This window comes from Heptranchias perlo, chromosome 45, assembly GCF_035084215.1.
Source record: "Heptranchias perlo isolate sHepPer1 chromosome 45, sHepPer1.hap1, whole genome shotgun sequence".
In the NCBI taxonomy this organism is placed as follows: domain Eukaryota; kingdom Metazoa; phylum Chordata; class Chondrichthyes; order Hexanchiformes; family Hexanchidae; genus Heptranchias; species Heptranchias perlo.
In genome coordinates, this window is record NC_090369.1 from 668,434 (window position 1) to 684,866 (window position 16,433).

General features: G+C 52.8%; 1 protein-coding gene across 3 annotated transcripts in view; it reads left to right on the forward strand.

Annotated features, from left to right (window-relative positions):
• Positions 1-16,433, forward strand: part of l1cama (L1 cell adhesion molecule, paralog a) — a 226,415-nt gene that overhangs the window by 182,650 nt on the left and 27,332 nt on the right. For 2 of the 3 annotated variants that reach the window (XM_067976133.1, XM_067976134.1), the window contains exons 18-24: positions 3,430-3,652; positions 3,812-3,927; positions 4,351-4,534; positions 5,385-5,507; positions 7,445-7,621; positions 8,163-8,282; positions 10,713-10,874. In XM_067976133.1, the coding sequence (XP_067832234.1) occupies positions 3,430-3,652; positions 3,812-3,927; positions 4,351-4,534; positions 5,385-5,507; positions 7,445-7,621; positions 8,163-8,282; positions 10,713-10,874 (1,105 nt within the window). The remainder of the gene's footprint in view (positions 1-3,429; positions 3,653-3,811; positions 3,928-4,350; positions 4,535-5,384; positions 5,508-7,444; positions 7,622-8,162; positions 8,283-10,712; positions 10,875-16,433) is intronic. The other variant, XM_067976135.1, reaches the window with a different exon arrangement.

Below are 16,433 nucleotides of genomic sequence, written 5' to 3' on the forward strand. Positions count from 1 at the left end.
GCCAGGTATTTAAAGTGCCCTGACTGTGACCGGAGAATCCCCTGTACACCAGGACTGTCGGAGGGGCCGTCTTTCGGACGAGACGTTAAACCGAGGCCCCGTCTGCCCCTCTCAGGTGGATGTAAAAGATCCCACGGCCACTATTGGAAGAAGAGCAGGGGGAGTTCTCCCCGGGGTCCTGGGGCCAATATTTATCCCTCAACCAACATCACTAAAAAACAGATGATCTGCTCATTATCACATTACTGTTTGTGGGATCTTGCTGTGCGCAAATTGGCTGCTGCGTTTCCCACATTACAACAGTAACCACACTTCAAAAGTACTTCATTGGCTGTAAAGTGCTTCGGGATGTCTTGAGGTTGTGAAAACACGAAGTACAATTCTTTCTTTCCCCTGGAATGTGTGAGGGGAACAAATCAGCCCAAATTCTCGCTGATAGTACGATCGAAGGACTCCTGCCCCCATGGTCGAATGGCTGAGATGCCCCCGTTGGCGAATATCCCGCCGACACTCAAGTGAACAGCACTGTGCGTGAATGGGCAGGAGAATAGTGGAGTCTGACTCCCAGCGACAGTCAGGAGAGGAGGGGGATACAGGGAGAAAATACCATACAAGATGAACCAAAAACTGTTTTATCATTTATCCAGTAGCATGATTAGTAGGGACATCCAGCAACAACTTGGGTTTATACAGCACCTTTAACATCGTAAAACGTCCCGAGGCGCCTCACAGCGTTATCAAACAAAGATTGACACCGAGCCACGTGAGGAGATATTAGGACAGGTGACCAAAAACTTGGTCAAAGAGGCAGGTTTTAAGAAGGTCTTAAAGGAGGGGAGAGAGGCGGAGAGGTTTAGGGAGGGAATTCCAGGGCTTCGGTCCAGGCAACTGAAGGCACGGCTGCCAATGGTGGAGTGATGGAAATCGGGGGATGGACAAGAGGCCAGAATTGGAGGAGCGCAGAGACCTGGGAGGGTTGTAGGGGCTGGAGGAGGCTACAGAGATAGGGAGGGGGGGCGAGGGCCATGGAGGGATTTGAACACCAGGATGAGAATTTTAAAATCGAGGTGTTCCCGGACCGGGAGCCAGTGTAGGTCAGCAAGCACAGGGGGTGATGGGTGAACGGGACTCGGTGCGAGTTAGGATACGGGGACAGCAGAGTTTTAGATGAGCTGGAGTTTACGAAGAGTGACAAGATTTACAAGCTAAATCTATAACTTCTTATCATTTATCCAATAGCATGATTAATAGGAAGCTACATTAATAATTGTTTATGGATTGGCCTCAGTGTTACTAATCTCCTGTGTGTGTGAAAGAGGAAGGCTCATTTTATGCATATTGTGAAATGCTGAGTTCGCGTGTAACCAGCATTGATCTTAATCTGGCAGAATGTAACGGTGAGGTGAAGTGGCAGATATGACAATGTAGAATAGAGAGAGCCATTGGATGAATACTTATACAGGAACCCCAGAGAGATCAAATGGGGAAGGAGTGAGACTGCAACATTAGCAGATCAGTGCTTCGGAAAGGACAATGCTCCAGCACAAAACACTGGCGTTTTCTTATTTAACCAGCAGCTTTTAAAAAAAAATCCCCCCGCGTTGTCTCGGAGTGACCCTATTGGTCCCTCCGACAGTGCGGCGCTCCCTCAGTACTGACCCTCCGACAGTGCAGCACTCCCTCAGTACTGACCCTCCGACAGTGCAGCGCTCCCTCAGTACTGACCCTCCGACAGTGCAGCGCTCCCTCAGTACTGCCCCTCCGACAGTGCAGAGCTCCCTCAGTACTGCCCCTCCGACAGTGCGGCGCTCCCCTCAGTACTGACCCTCCGACAGTGCGGCGCTCCCTCAGTACTGCCCCTCCGACAGTGCGGCGCTCCCTCAGTACTGCCCCTCCGACAGTGCGGCGCTCCCTCAGTACTGACCCTCCGACAGTGCGGCGCTCCCTCAGTACTGACCCTCCGACAGTGCGGCGCTCCCTCAGTACTGACCCTCCGACAGTGCGGCGCTCCCTCAGTACTGACCCTCCGACAGTGCGGCGCTCCCTCAGTACTGACCCTCCGACAGTGCGGCGCTCCCTCAGTACTGACCCTCCGACAGTGCGGCGCTCCCTCAGTACTGCCCCTCCGACAGTGCGGCGCTCCCTCAGTACTGCCCCTCCGACAGTGCGGCGCTCCCTCAGTACTGCCCCTCCGACAGTGCGGCGCTCCCTCAGTACTGCCCCTCCGACAGTGCGGCGCTCCCTCAGTACTGCCCCTCCGACAGTGCGGCGCTCCCTCAGTACTGCCCCTCCGACAGTGCGGCGCTCCCTCAGTGCGGCGCTCCCTCAGTACTGCCCCTCCGACAGTGCGGCGCTCCCTCAGTACTGCCCCTCCGACAGTGCGGCGCTCCCTCAGTACTGCCCCTCCGACAGTGCGGCGCTCCCTCAGTACTGCCCCTCCGACAGTGCGGCGCTCCCTCAGTACTGCCCCTCCGACAGTGCGGCGCTCCCTCAGTACTGCCCCTCCGACAGTGCGGCGCTCCCTCAGTACTGCCCCTCCGACAGTGCGGCGCTCCCTCAGTACTGCCCCTCCGACAGTGCGGCGCTCCCTCAGTACTGCCCCTCCGACAGTGCGGCGCTCCCTCAGTACTGACCCTCCGACAGTGCGGCGCTCCCTCAGTACTGACCCTCCGACAGTGCGGCGCTCCCTCAGTACTGACCCTCCGACAGTGCGGCGCTCCCTCAGTACTGACCCTCCGACAGTGCGGCGCTCCCTCAGTACTGACCCTCCGACAGTGCGGCGCTCCCTCAGTACTGACCCTCCGACAGTGCGGCGCTCCCTCAGTACTGCCCCTCCGACAGTGCGGCGCTCCCTCAGTACTGCCCCTCCGACAGTGCGGCGCTCCCTCAGTACTGCCCCTCCGACAGTGCGGCGCTCCCTCAGTACTGCCCCTCCGACAGTGCGGCGCTCCCTCAGTACTGCCCCTCCGACAGTGCGGCGCTCCCTCAGTGCGGCGCTCCCTCAGTACTGCCCCTCCGACAGTGCGGCGCTCCCTCAGTACTGCCCCTCCGACAGTGCGGCGCTCCCTCAGTACTGCCCCTCCGACAGTGCGGCGCTCCCTCAGTACTGCCCCTCCGACAGTGCGGCGCTCCCTCAGTACTGCCCCTCCGACAGTGCGGCGCTCCCTCAGTACTGCCCCTCCGACAGTGCGGCGCTCCCTCAGTACTGACCCTCTGACAGTGCGACAGTCCCTCAGTACTGCCCCTCCGACAGTGCGGCGCTCCCTCAGTGCTGGGAGTGTCGGCCTGGATTGTGGGCTCAAGTCCCTGGAGTGCAGCTGGAACCCACGACCTTCTGACTCGGAGGTGAGAGTGAGACACCCTTCGTGTAAAAATCTCTGCAAAATGTTTTAATCTGCACTAAAACCTCTGAACCATTTGATGTTCCAGGTTCTGAAGGGATTGGACTGGAATGGCCCCGACCTCCAGTATATCGTGAAGTGGAGACAGCAGGACGTGGAGAGCCAGTGGAAGGAGCTGGTGGTGGACAGCCCCCCGTACGTGGTCAACTCCACCCCCACCTTCGTCCCCTACCAGATTCAAGTACAAGCCTTTAACCAGGAAGGGTCTGGCCCAGAACCCAGGATAGTCATCGGCTACTCGGGGGAAAACTGTGAGTAAAGAGGGGCTTCAGGGAGGGGGGGTTGTGAGTAAAGGGGGCTCCGGGCAGGGGGGTTGTCAGTAATGAGGGGATTCGGCGGGAGGGGGGGATGCTGTGAGCCATCGGGCCCTCGGAGTCTGACTCACTTGTCAAAATACTCTTCCTTTTCAGATCCCTTGAACAGCCCGGAGAATGTGACAGTGGTGAATGTAACCAGCACAGCTGTGAGAGTCTTGTGGTCTCCAGTCGCTGCAGAGTCTATCCGTGGGCACCTGGGAGGATATAATGTAGGTATCATACACCCCCCCAACCTCCTGCCTCCGCCCCCCCCCCCCCGCGCCCCCCCCCAGCCCAGACTGTGAGCCTGAGGGTGCGACTGTGAGTCCGTGGGCGTTGTGGGATAGGATCGGACTCAGCTGTGATCCCTGCAGCGTTACACATCCTGACACTCACTGCACGGGCTCCTGTGTACGGCCACTCTGGTACCAAGAGAACGACAGGTCCCACGGTATCAGTGAAGGAAGTGAGAGTCAGGAAAGGCAGGGTGAGAACAGGAGACATACAAACACACTCATCACACAAAGATCACTATAAGTACCTCGCTCGATTGAGATATTAAACTGAAGAGGCCCACACGGCTTTAACCCTTTGTGTCGAAGCACCCTCACAGCCTCCCTCTTCCCTTTATTTGTTTCTCACACGCGGCTCAGATCAGTTACTGGAAGCAGCATACCACAGAACGTCACCACCTGATCGTCCATGGGAATCACAGTCACAGTCTCATCCGAGGCCTCGAGCCCTACACCAAGTACAGCCTGAATGTGATGGTGTTCAACCGCAAGGGAGAGTCGCCCGTTACCAAACCTCCTCACCAGTTCACAACCCTCGAGGGAGGTAAGGGTTGCTCTCTCATTGTTGTGATGTCTTTGTGATATATATTACCAGAACTGTACCATATCCCAGCTCCAAGCTGCACCCGTCCATATGTTAGCATATGTGTCATGCTGTTCCCTATCTACACACTTTACAATCCATCCTGGAGCCAGATGACTGACATTTTTCTTAGAATTACTTGTTACTGGAATTTATGCTGCTTAAAATGATGGTTTACTAGCTTGCTAATTTTTTTCTCATTCATTGTTTCCCTTACACTGTGTTCATTCATTCTGTCTCTCTCTCTGTCTCTCTTTCTCTCTGACTCTCTGTTTTTTCTTTCTCTCTCTCTGACTCTGTGTTTTTCTGTCTGACTCTTCTCTGTCTCTCTGTCTCTCTCTGACTCTCTCTCTGACTCTGTTTCTCTTTCTCTTTCTGTCTGTCTTTCTTTCTGACTCTCTCGTTCTCTCCTTCTCTTGCTCTCTTGCTCTCTCCCTCTCTCTCTCTCTCTCTCTCTCTCTCTCACTCTGTTACTCTCTCTCTCGTTCTGTTTCTCTCTCTCTCGCTCTCTGTCTGTCTCTGTTTCTGTCTCTCTGTCTGTCTCTCTCTTGCTCTGTTTCTCTCTCTCTGACGCTCTCTGATTCTCTGATTCTCTCTGTTTCTCTCTCTCTGACGCTCTCTGTTTCTCTGACGCTCTCTGTTTCTCTGACGCTCTCTGTTTCTCTGACGCTCTCTGTTTCTCTGACGCTCTCTGTTTCTCTGACGCTCTCTGTTTCTCTGACGCTCTCTGTTTCTCTGACTCTCTCTGTTTCTCTGACTCTCTCTCTCTCCCTCTCACCATCCTCTCTCTTTCTCTGTCCCTCTCTTTCAGTTCCCAGTCAACCAGACAAGCTGCACCTTGAATTAGTGAAGGACACTGAGGTAACCGCTTCTTGGAGCCAACCTCAGCGACCCAATGGGATCCTCACGGGATACGTGCTGCAGTACCAGCAGAGTAAGTACGTGTGTGAGCACCTGACAATTGGTAACAGTTACATGGAATAGTTAGAAACCTGCTTTGGGAGCACTTGATGGGCAGTGTAGAGGGAGCTTTACTCTGTATCTAACCCTGTCCCTGCCCTGGGAGTGTTTGACGGGACAGTGTAGAGGGAGCTTTACTCTGTATCTAACCCTGTACCTGCCCTGGGAGTGTTTGATGGGACAGTGTAGAGGGAGCTTTACTCTGTATCTAACCCTGTCCCTGCCCTGGGAGTGTTTGACGGGACAGTGTAGAGGGAGCTTTACTCTGTATCTAACCCTGTACCTGCCCTGGGAGTGTTTGATGGGACAGTGTAGAGGGAGCTTTACTCTGTATCTAACCCGTGCTGTACCTGCCCTGGGAGTGTTTGATGGGACAGTGTAGAGGGAGCTTTACTCTGTATCTAACCCGTGCTGTACCTGCCCTGGGAGTGTTTGATGGGACAGTGTAGAGGGAGCTTTACTCTGTATCTAACCCTGTACCTGCCCTGGGAGTGTTTGATGGGACAGTGTAGAGGGAGCTTTACTCTGTATCTAACCCTGTACCTGCCCTGGGAGTGTTTGATGGGACAGTGTAGAGGGAGCTTTACTCTGTATCTAACCCTGTACCTGCCCTGGGAGTGTTTGATGGGACAGTGTAGAGGGAGCTTTACTCTGTATCTAACCCTGTACCTGCCCCTGGGAGTGTTTGATGGGACAGTGTAGAGGGAGCTTTACTCTGTATCTAACCCGTGCTGTACCTGCCCTGGGAGTGTTTGATGGGACAGTGTAGAGGGAGCTTTACTCTGTATCTAACCCGTGCTGTACCTGCCCTGGGAGTGTTTGATGGGACAGTGTAGAGGGAGCTTTACTCTGTATCTAACCCTGTACCTGCCCTGGGAGTGTTTGATGGGACAGTGTAGAGGGAGCTTTACTCTGTATCTAACCCTGTACCTGCCCTGGGAGTGTTTGATGGGACAGTGTAGAGGGAGCTTTACTCTGTATCTAACCCTGTACCTGCCCTGGGAGTGTTTGATGGGACAGTGGAGAGGGAGCTTTACTCTGTATCTAACCCTGTACCTGCCCTGGGAGTGTTTGATGGGACAGTGTAGAGGGAGCTTTACTCTGTATCTAACCCATGCTGTACCTGCCCTGTGAGTGCCACAAACCAGTGTCCAGTGTTGTCAATACAGATTTTATTTCAAAAGCATCTAAAAGCTCTTGCGATGACTCAGTGGGTAAATGTGATGATGCCTCCCATAGCCAAATAGCTGCAGTCACTGTCTGGACTCATACATGAAGAGCAGTCACTTGGGGACTGCTTGAAGGCTGCTGGCGAGCTCCTGTGTAACCACATCGACGGGAGAGTCAGCCGGACGAGGAATGAAGAGGTCTTAGAGTGGGTGCAGAGGAGATTTACCAGAATGGTCCCAGGGATAAGGGCCTTCAGTGATGTGGAGAGACTGGAGAATCTGGGGTTGTTCCCCTTAGAGCAGAGAAGGTTAAGAGGAGATTTAATCGAGGTGTTCAAAATCAGGAAGGGTTTTGATCGAGTAAATAAGGAGAAACTGTTTCCAGTGGCAGGAGGGTCGGTAACCAGAGGACACAGATTTAAGGTGATTGGTAAAAGAACCAGAGGGGGAGATGAGGAGAATGTTTTTTTACGCAGCGAGTTGTTCTGATCTGGAATTCACTGCCTGAAAGGGCGGTGGAAGCAGATTCAGTAATAACTTTCAAAAGGGAATTGGAGAAATACTTGAAGGGGAAAGAACTGCAGGGCTCTGGGGAAAGAGCAGGGGAGTGGGATTAATGGGATAGCACTTTCAAAGAGCCGGCACAGGCACAATGGGCCAAATGGCCTCCTTCTGCACTGTATGATTCGAGGAGGTTTGCTGATGTGCAATGTTTATATGTGTTTTGTTTTTGATTGGACAGTTAACGGGACGGAGAGCGGCCCCCTGAAAGAGCTGAACATCACGGCCCCGGGTATGATGAAGTTCACTGTAGGCGAGCTCCAGCCACAGTCCATCTACAGGTTCCACGTCAGGGGACAGACGTCGGCGGGAAGGGGCAGAGCCGTGGCCAAGGAGATATTCACCAGCCGGGAGGGAGGTGAGTGGGTCCCTGTTCAGGAGGAGCCTCCTACCTGCAGAGCCAGAAGAGGGAACCGGCCTGTTTAAAACGGGACATCGCAATCTTAAGCAATGACAAATTGCCTTTATACAGCACCTTTAACATAGTAAAAACGTCCCAAGGCGCTTCACAGGAGCGTAAATCAGACAAAAATAGTGACAGTGAGCCATAGAAGTAACAATTAGGACAGGTGACTAAAAGCTTGGTCAAAGAGGTAGGTTTTAAGGAGCGTCTTAAAGGAGGAGAGAGAGGCGGAGAGCGCTTTGGGACGTCCCAAGGTCGTGAAAGGTGCTCTAGAAATGCAAGTCTTTCTGATGGAGGCAGGGCTGTAGCAGCAGTGGAAGTTCTCTCTTGGAACTATAGGCCCTGTAATGGGGGAAATGGGCAGCCCCGGGGCTGTCCTAGGGTGGGAGAATGGGTAACCCTGCTGCAGCCTAGTTTCACCGTGGTTTCGGGCTTTGTTCCTGTAGTGCCTGCCTCGAAGGTCGTTGCATTAACGCTCTGCCCTGTCCCTGTTTAGAACCCAAAGTGTTGAAGAACATCAGCTTCACAGTGGGCGACACGCACACCAACATCAGCTGGATCGGACTGGAGGGGCAGCGGGTCGCAGAGCTCCACATCCAGTACATGAGCCAAGACGGTAAGATCATAACCAACGGCAATCAGGCCTCCTCCTCGTTGGTGCAGACCCAACCGTGGTGACACCGTCTGGCTGAGGGAGCGGGCACATCTCTTTACAATATAGGAACAGGAGGAGGCCATTCAGCCCCTCGAGCCTGTTACATTAGGAACAGGAGGAGGCCATTCAGCCCCTCGAACCTGTTACATAGGAACAGGAGGAGGCCATTCAGCCCCTCGAACCTGTTACTTTAGAAACAGGAGGAGGCCATTCAGCCCCCTTGAGCCTGTTACATTAGGAACAGGAGGAGGCCTTTCAGCCCCTCGAACCTGTTACATAGGAACAGGAGGAGGCCATTCAGCCCCTCGAACCTGTTACTTTAGAAACAGGAGGAGGCCTTTCAGCCCCCTTGAGCCTGTTACATAGGAACAGGAGGAGGCCATTCAGCCCCTCGAACCTGTTACATAGGAACAGGAGGAGGCCATTCAGCCCCCTTGAGCCTGTTACATTAGGAACAGGAGGAGGCCTTTCAGCCCCCTTGAGCCTGTTACATTAGGAACAGGAGGAGGCCATTCAGCCCCTCGAACCTGTTACATTAGGAACAGGAGGAGGCCATTCAGCCCCCTTGAGCCTGTTACATAGGAACAGGAGGAGGCCATTCAGCCCCTCGAACCTGTTACATAGGAACAGGAGGAGGCCATTCAGCCCCCTTGAGCCTGTTACATTAGAAACAGGAGGAGGCCTTTCAGCCCCCTCGAACCTGTTACATAGGAACAGGAGGAGGCCATTCAGCCCCCTTGAGCCTGTTACATTAGGAACAGGAGGAGGCCTTTCAGCCCCCTTGAGCCTGTTACATAGGAACAGGAGGAGGCCATTCAGCCCCCTTGAGCCTGTTACATTAGAAACAGGAGGAGGCCTTTCAGCCCCTCGAACCTGTTACATTAGGAACAGGAGGAGGCCATTCAGCTCCTCGATCCTGTTACACAGGAACAGGAGAAGGCCAGTCACCCCTTCAAGCCTATTCCGCCATTCAATTAGATCATGGCTGATCTGTATCCTAACTGCATCTACCCGCCTTGGTTCCGTATCCCTTGATACTCTTGCCTAACAAAAATTAATCAATCTCAGTGCTGAAAGCTCCAATTGACCCCCAGCCTGAACAGCTTTTTGGGGGTGAGTGTTCCAGATTTCCAGTACTTCCAGCTCTAATTTTAAGATTATGCCCCCTTGTTCTGGACTCCCCCCCCCCCCCCCCGCCCCCCCCCCCCAGAGGAAATAGTTTCTCTCTATCTACCCTATCAAATCCTTTAATCATCTTAAACACCTCACCACGGTGTCAGCAGATGCTCAATAGGTCTCACTCTTGACTCTGAGTCAGAAGGTCGTGGGTTCTAGTCCCGCTCCAGAGAATGGACCTCATAATCCAGGCCGACACTCCCAGTGCAGTACTGAGGGAGCACCGCACTGTCGGAGGGTCGGTACTGAGGGAGCGCCGCACTGTCGGAGGGTCAGTACTGAGGGAGCGCTGCACTGTCGGAGGGTCAGTACTGAGGGAGCACCGCACTGTCGGAGGGTCAGTACTGAGGGAGCACCGCACTGTCGGAGGGTCAGTACTGAGGGAGCACCGCACTGTCGGAGGGTCAGTACTGAAGGAGCGCTGCACTGTCGGAGGGTCGGTACTGAGGGAGCGCCGCACTGTCGGAGGGTCAGTACTGAGGGAGCGCCGCACTGTCGGAGGGTCAGTACTGAGGGAGCGCCGCACTGTCGGAGGGTCAGTACTGAGGGAGCGCCGCACTGTCGGAGGGTCAGTACTGAGGGAGCGCCGCACTGTCGGAGGGTCAGTACTGAGGGAGCGCCGCACTGTCGGAGAGTCAGTGCTGAGGGAGCGCCGCACTGTCGGAGGGTCGGTACTGAGGGAGCGCCGCACTGTCGGAGGGTCAGTACTGAGGGAGCGCCGCACTGTCAGAGGGGCAGTACTGAGGGAGCGCCGCACTGTCGGAGAGTCAGTACTGAGGGAGCGCCGCACTGTCGGAGGGTCGGTACTGAGGGAGCGCCGCACTGTCGGAGGGTCAGTACTGAGGGAGCGCCGCACTGTCGGAGGTGCCGTCTTTCTGATGAGACGTTAAACTGAGGCCCCGTCTGCCCCTCAGGTGGATGTAAAAGATCCCACGGCCACTATTGGACGAAGAGCAGGGGGGAGTTCTCCCAGATGTCCTGGGGCCCAATATTTATCCCTCAACCAACATCACTAAAAACAGATGATCTGGTCATTATCACATTGCTGTTTGTGGGATCTTACTGTGCGCAAATTGCCTGCTACATTACAACAGTGACCACACTTCAAAAGTACTTTATTGGCTGTAAAGTGCGTTGGGATACCCAGAGGTGGTGAAAGGCTCTGTGGAAGCTGGACTCCTTTATCTTTTAACTTGAGCGGGGATTTGTTTCCAGGTGCAGGTGATTGGAAGGACTCGAGACCAGTCAACTCCAGCCAGAACTTCTTCATGCTGGACGGCCTGCAGCCGGGCATGCCGTATCGCATTAAGGTCTGGCAGCTCGGTCGCTTCAAGAACGTCACCATTTGCGATAAAGAGGTGGAGACAGTTGGACCAGGTCAGTCTCTGGGGTTTCTTTGTGCTGGGTTTGGTACAGTTTCCATTACAGTCGGCAGTGTCTGCATCACACACTCCCAGGGCAGGTACAGGGTTAGATACAGAGTGACGCTCCCTCTACACTGTCCCATCAAACACTCCCAGGGCAGGTACAGGGTTAGATACAGAGTAAAGCTCCCTCTACACTGTCCCATCAAACACTCCCAGGGCAGGTACAGGGTTAGATACAGAGTAAAGCTCCCTCTACACTGTCCCATCAAACACTCCCAGGGCAGGTACAGGGTTAGATACAGAGTAAAGCTCCCTCTACACTGTCCCATCAAACACTCCCAGGGCAGGTGCAGGGTTAGATACAGAGTAAAGCTCCCTCTACAATGTCCCATCAAACACTCCCAGGGCAGGTACAGGGTTAGATACAGAGTAAAGCTCCCTCTACACTGTCCCATCAAACACTCCCAGGGCAGGTACAGGGTTAGATACAGAGTAAAGCTCCCTCTACACTGTCCCATCAAACACTCCCAGGATAGGTACAGGGTTAGATACAGTGTAAAGCTCCCTCTACACTGTCCCATCAAACACTCCCAGGGCAGGTACAGGGTTAGATACAGAATAAAGCTCCCTCTACACTGTTCCATGAAACACTCCCAGGGCAGGTACAGGGTTAGATACAGAATAAAGCTCCCTCTACACTGTCCCATCAAACACTCCCAGGGCAGGTACAGCACAGGTTAGATACAGAGTAAAGCTCCCTCTACACTGTCCCATCAGACACTCCCAGGGCAGGTACAGGGTGAGATACAGAGTAAAGCTCCCTCTACACTGTCCCATCAAACACTCCCAGGGCAGGTACAGCACGGGTTAGATACAGAGTAAAGCTCCTTCTACACTGTCCCATCAAACACTCCCAGGGTCAGGTACAGGGTTAGATACAGAGTGACGCTCCCTCTACACTGTCCCATCAAACACTCCCAGGGCAGGTACAGGGTTAGATACAGAGTAAAGCTCCCTCTACACTGTCCCATAAAACACTCCCAGGGCAGATACAGGGTTAGATACAGAGTGACGCTCCCTCTACACTGTCCCATCAAACACTCCCAGGGCAGGTACAGGGTTAGATACAGAGTAAAGCTCCCTCTACACTGTCCCATCAAACACTCCCAGGGCAGGTACAGGGTTAGATACAGAGTAAAGCTCCCTCTACACTGTCCCATCAAACACTCCCAGGGCAGGTACAGGGTTAGATACAGAGTAAAGCTCCCTCTACACTGTCCCATCAAACACTCCCAGGGCAGGTACAGGGTTAGATACAGAGTAAAGCTCCCTCTACAATGTCCCATCAAACACTCCCAGGGCAGGTACAGGGTTAGATACAGTGTAAAGCTCCCTCTACACTGTCCCATCAAACACTCCCAGGGCAGGTACAGGGTTAGATACAGAATAAAGCTCCCTCTACACTGTTCCATGAAACACTCCCAGGGCAGGTACAGGGTCAGATACAGGGTAAAGCTCCCTCTACACTGTCCCATCAAACACTCCCAGGGCAGGTACAGGGTGAGATACAGAGTAAAGCTCCCTCTACACTGTGCCATCAAACACTCCCAGGGCAGGTACAGCACGGGTTAGATACAGAGTAAAGCTCCTTCTACACTGTCCCATCAAACACTCCCAGGGTCAGGTACAGGGTTAGATACAGAGTGACGCTCCCTCTACACTGTCCCATCAAACACTCCCAGGGCAGGTACAGGGTCAGATACAGGGTAAAGCTCCCTCTACACTGTCCCATCAAACACTCCCAGGGCAGGTACAGGGTTAGATACAGAGTGACGCTCCCTCTACACTGTCCCATCAAACACTCCCAGGGCAGGTACAGGGTCAGATACAGAGTAAAGCTCCCTCTACACTGTCCCATCAAACACTCCCAGGGCAGGTACAGGGTCAGATACAGAGTAAAGCTCCCTCTACACTGTCCCATCAAACACTCCCAGGGCAGGTACAGGGTTAGATACAGAGTGACGCTCCCTCTACACTGTCCCATCAAACACTCCCAGGGCAGGTACAGGGTCAGATACAGAGTAAAGCTCCCTCTACACTGTCCCATCAAACACTCCCAGGGCAGGTACAGGGTGAGATACAGAGTAAAGCTCCCTCTGCACAGTCCCATCAAACACTCCCAGGGGCAGGTACAGGGTTAGATACAGAGTAAAGCTCCCTCTACACTGCCCCCATCAAACACTCCCAGGGCAGGTACAGGGTGAGATACAGAGTAAAGCTCCCTCTACACTGTCCCATCAAACACTCCCAGGGCAGATACAGGGTCAGATACAGAGTAAAGCTCCCTCTACACTGCCCCCTGGTGCCGTCTAGGTGTGAGTGTGCTCTGAGACTCCCCCCACGAGCCACCAATCAAATCTGCTTCAAGGTTATTGCGGTCAAACTGCTTCTGGCTGCCTCGTTTTGCCTGACCGAGTTTTCGGAGCTTAATTACCTCAGACAGGGAAAATTAGCAGCAGCAGCAAACCTGTTACTGGGCTGAAGGTGAAAGAGCAAAAATAAAAAACCCAGGGAAAACATAATCGATATCGCTTGTAAAGGAGCAGCACGTCAGACAGGCCTCTCCCCAGGCAGCACATGTTATCATCAAGCCCTGACTTGGTGGATTATATAAAACAACAGCGGTTGAAAGCATTGCTTGTCACTTGCCTCTGCTGTGCATGGTAACTTTTCCAGAGGATGAGAGAGAATCGCAGGTTAAGCTACCCGTGTAAATCACCACTGATTCAGTACTTAGGAACATTGAAACAGGAGGAGACCATTCAGCCCCTCGAACCTGTTCTGTCATTCAGTTGGATCATGGCTGATCTGTATCTTAACTCCATCTACCCACCTTGGTTCCATAACCGTTAACAACCTTACCTGTCCCCATAATTTAACCCTTTTAGCCCCGGTATCATTCTGGTGAATCTGCGCTGCACCCCCTCCAAGGCCAGTATATCCTCCCTGAGGTGCGGTGCCCAGAACTGAACCCAGTATCTCCCGATGGGGTCTGACCAGAGCTCTGTCCAGCTGTAAAATCATTTCCATCCCTTAGTAATCCAGCCCTCGAGATAAAGGCCAACGTTCCACGAGCCTTTTTAGTTATTTTTTGTACCTGTTCACCAGCTTTTAGTGATTTCTGTACTTGGACCCCTCAATCTCTCGGCTCCTCCACAGTTCCGAGCTTCTCACTATTTGGAAAATACTCTGATCTCCTTCTTAGGTCCAAAGTGGATGACTCACACTTCCCCACATAGAACCCCATCTGCCCCAGTTTTACCCACTCACTTAATCTATCAAAGTGCGGTCACATTTCCAGAGGCTGAGATAGAATCAGAAATTAAAAAAGCATACGGGATCCTGGGCTTCATAATTAGAGGCAAAGAGTACAAAAGTAAGGAAGTCTTGATGAACCTTTATAAAACACTGGTTCGGCCACAACTGGAGCATTGTGTCCAATTCTGGGCACCGCACTTTAGATAAGATGTGAAGACCATAGAGAGGGTGCAGAAGAGATTTACTAGAATGATTCCAGGGATGAGGGTCTTTAGTTACGTGGATAGACTGGAGAAGCTGGGGTTGTTCTCCTCGGAACAGAGACAGTTGAGAGGAGATTTGATCGAGGTGTTCAAAATCATGAAGGGTCCAGACAGAGTAGATAGAGAGAAACTGTTCCCATTGGCGGAAGGGTCAAGAACCAGTGGGCATAGATTTAAGGTGATTGCCAAAAGAACCAGAGGTGATATGAGGAAAATCTTTTTTACACAGCGAGTGGTTATGATCTGGAATGCACTGCCCGAGGGGGTGGTGGAGGCAGATTCAATCATGGCCTTCAAAAGGGAACTGGATAAGTACTTGAAAGTAAAAAATTTGCAGGGCTACGGGAATAGGGCGGGGGAGTGGGACTAGCTGGATTGCTCTTGTCTAGAGCTGGCACAGACTTGACACGATGGGCCGAAGGGCCTCTATCCGTGCTGTATAACTCTATGACTCGATGGGCCGAATGGCCTCTTTCCGAGCTGTCACCTTTCTATGATTCTATGTCCCTTTGTAACTTTCTGCTCCCATCTACACTATTTACTGTGCCACCGAACTTAGTGTCATCAGCAAACTTGGATATATGGCTCTCTGTCCCTCATCCAAGACATTTAGAAATATAGTGAAAAGCTGAGGCCCCAGTACAGATCCCTGGGGACATCACTAGTCACATCCTGCCAATCTGAGCACACCCCCATTATCCCTACTCACTGTCTCATACCTCCGAACCAATTCCCTATCCAAGCTAATCGGTTGGCTCCAATTTTTGTTAAGTCTCTTTTGTGGAACCTTGTCAGATGCCCTCTGGAAGTCAATATAAATAACATCCATAGACACTCCCTTACCTACCACGTGAGTTTACCTCCTCAAAAAATTCAACTATGTTTGTTAGACATGACTTACCCTTTACAAATCCATGCTGGCTCTCTCTGATCAGCTCAAGTTTGTCCAAATGCTCAGTCACTCTGTCCCTAATAACAGATTCTAGTAACTTAGACTGCGTGCTCTTTCAACGTACCTCTCCAGCCCCGAAGCCCGACTCTCACTGGGGTACAGGATTCCATGGGCCCAAACACCCGCCCCATACCTTACCCAAATGGCCGCTTGTTGTACGTGAACCCAGACCGTCGATGTTCAACCATGAATGGCAACACAGCCAAATTCGATACAGAAACACGAGCTAATTTTTCGCCTCCCTATCCCAGGGGCACTTAAGCAAATTGTAGTTTAAAAAAAATTTGTTCATGGGATGTGGGCGTCGCTGGCGAGGCCAGCATTTATTGCCCATCCCTAATTGCCCTTGAGAAGGTGGTGGTGAGCCGCTTTCTTGAACCGCTGCAGTCCGTGTGGTGACGGTTCTCCCACAGTGCTGTTAGGAAGGGAGTTCCAGGATTTTGACCCAGCGACGATGAAGGAACGGCGATATATTTCCAAGTCGGGATGGTGTGTGACTTGGAGGGGAATGTCCAGGTGGTGTTGTTCCCATGTGCCTGCTGCTCTTGTCCTTCTAGGTGGTAGAGGTCGCGGGTTTGGGAGGTGCTGTTGAAGAAGCCTTGGCGAGTTGCTGCAGTGCATCCTGTGGATGGTACACACTGCAGCCACAGTGCGCCGGTGGTGAAGGAAGTGAATGTTTAGGGTGGTGGATGGGGTGCCAATCAAGCGGGCTACTTTATCTTGGATGGTGTCGAGCTTCTTGAGTGTTGTTGGAGCTGCACTCATCCAGGCAAGTGGAGAGTATTCCATCACACTCCTGACTTGTGCCTTGTAGATGGTGGAAAGGCTTTGGGGAGTCAGGAGGTGAGTCACTCGCCGCAGAATACCTAGCCTCTGACCTGCTCTCGTAGCCACAGTATTTATATGGCTGGTCCAGTTAAGTTTCTGGTCAATGGTGACCCCCAGGATGTTGATGGTGGGGGATTCGGCGATGGTAATGCCGTTGAATGTCAAGGGGAGGTGATTAGACTCTCTCTTGTTGGAGATGGTCATTGCC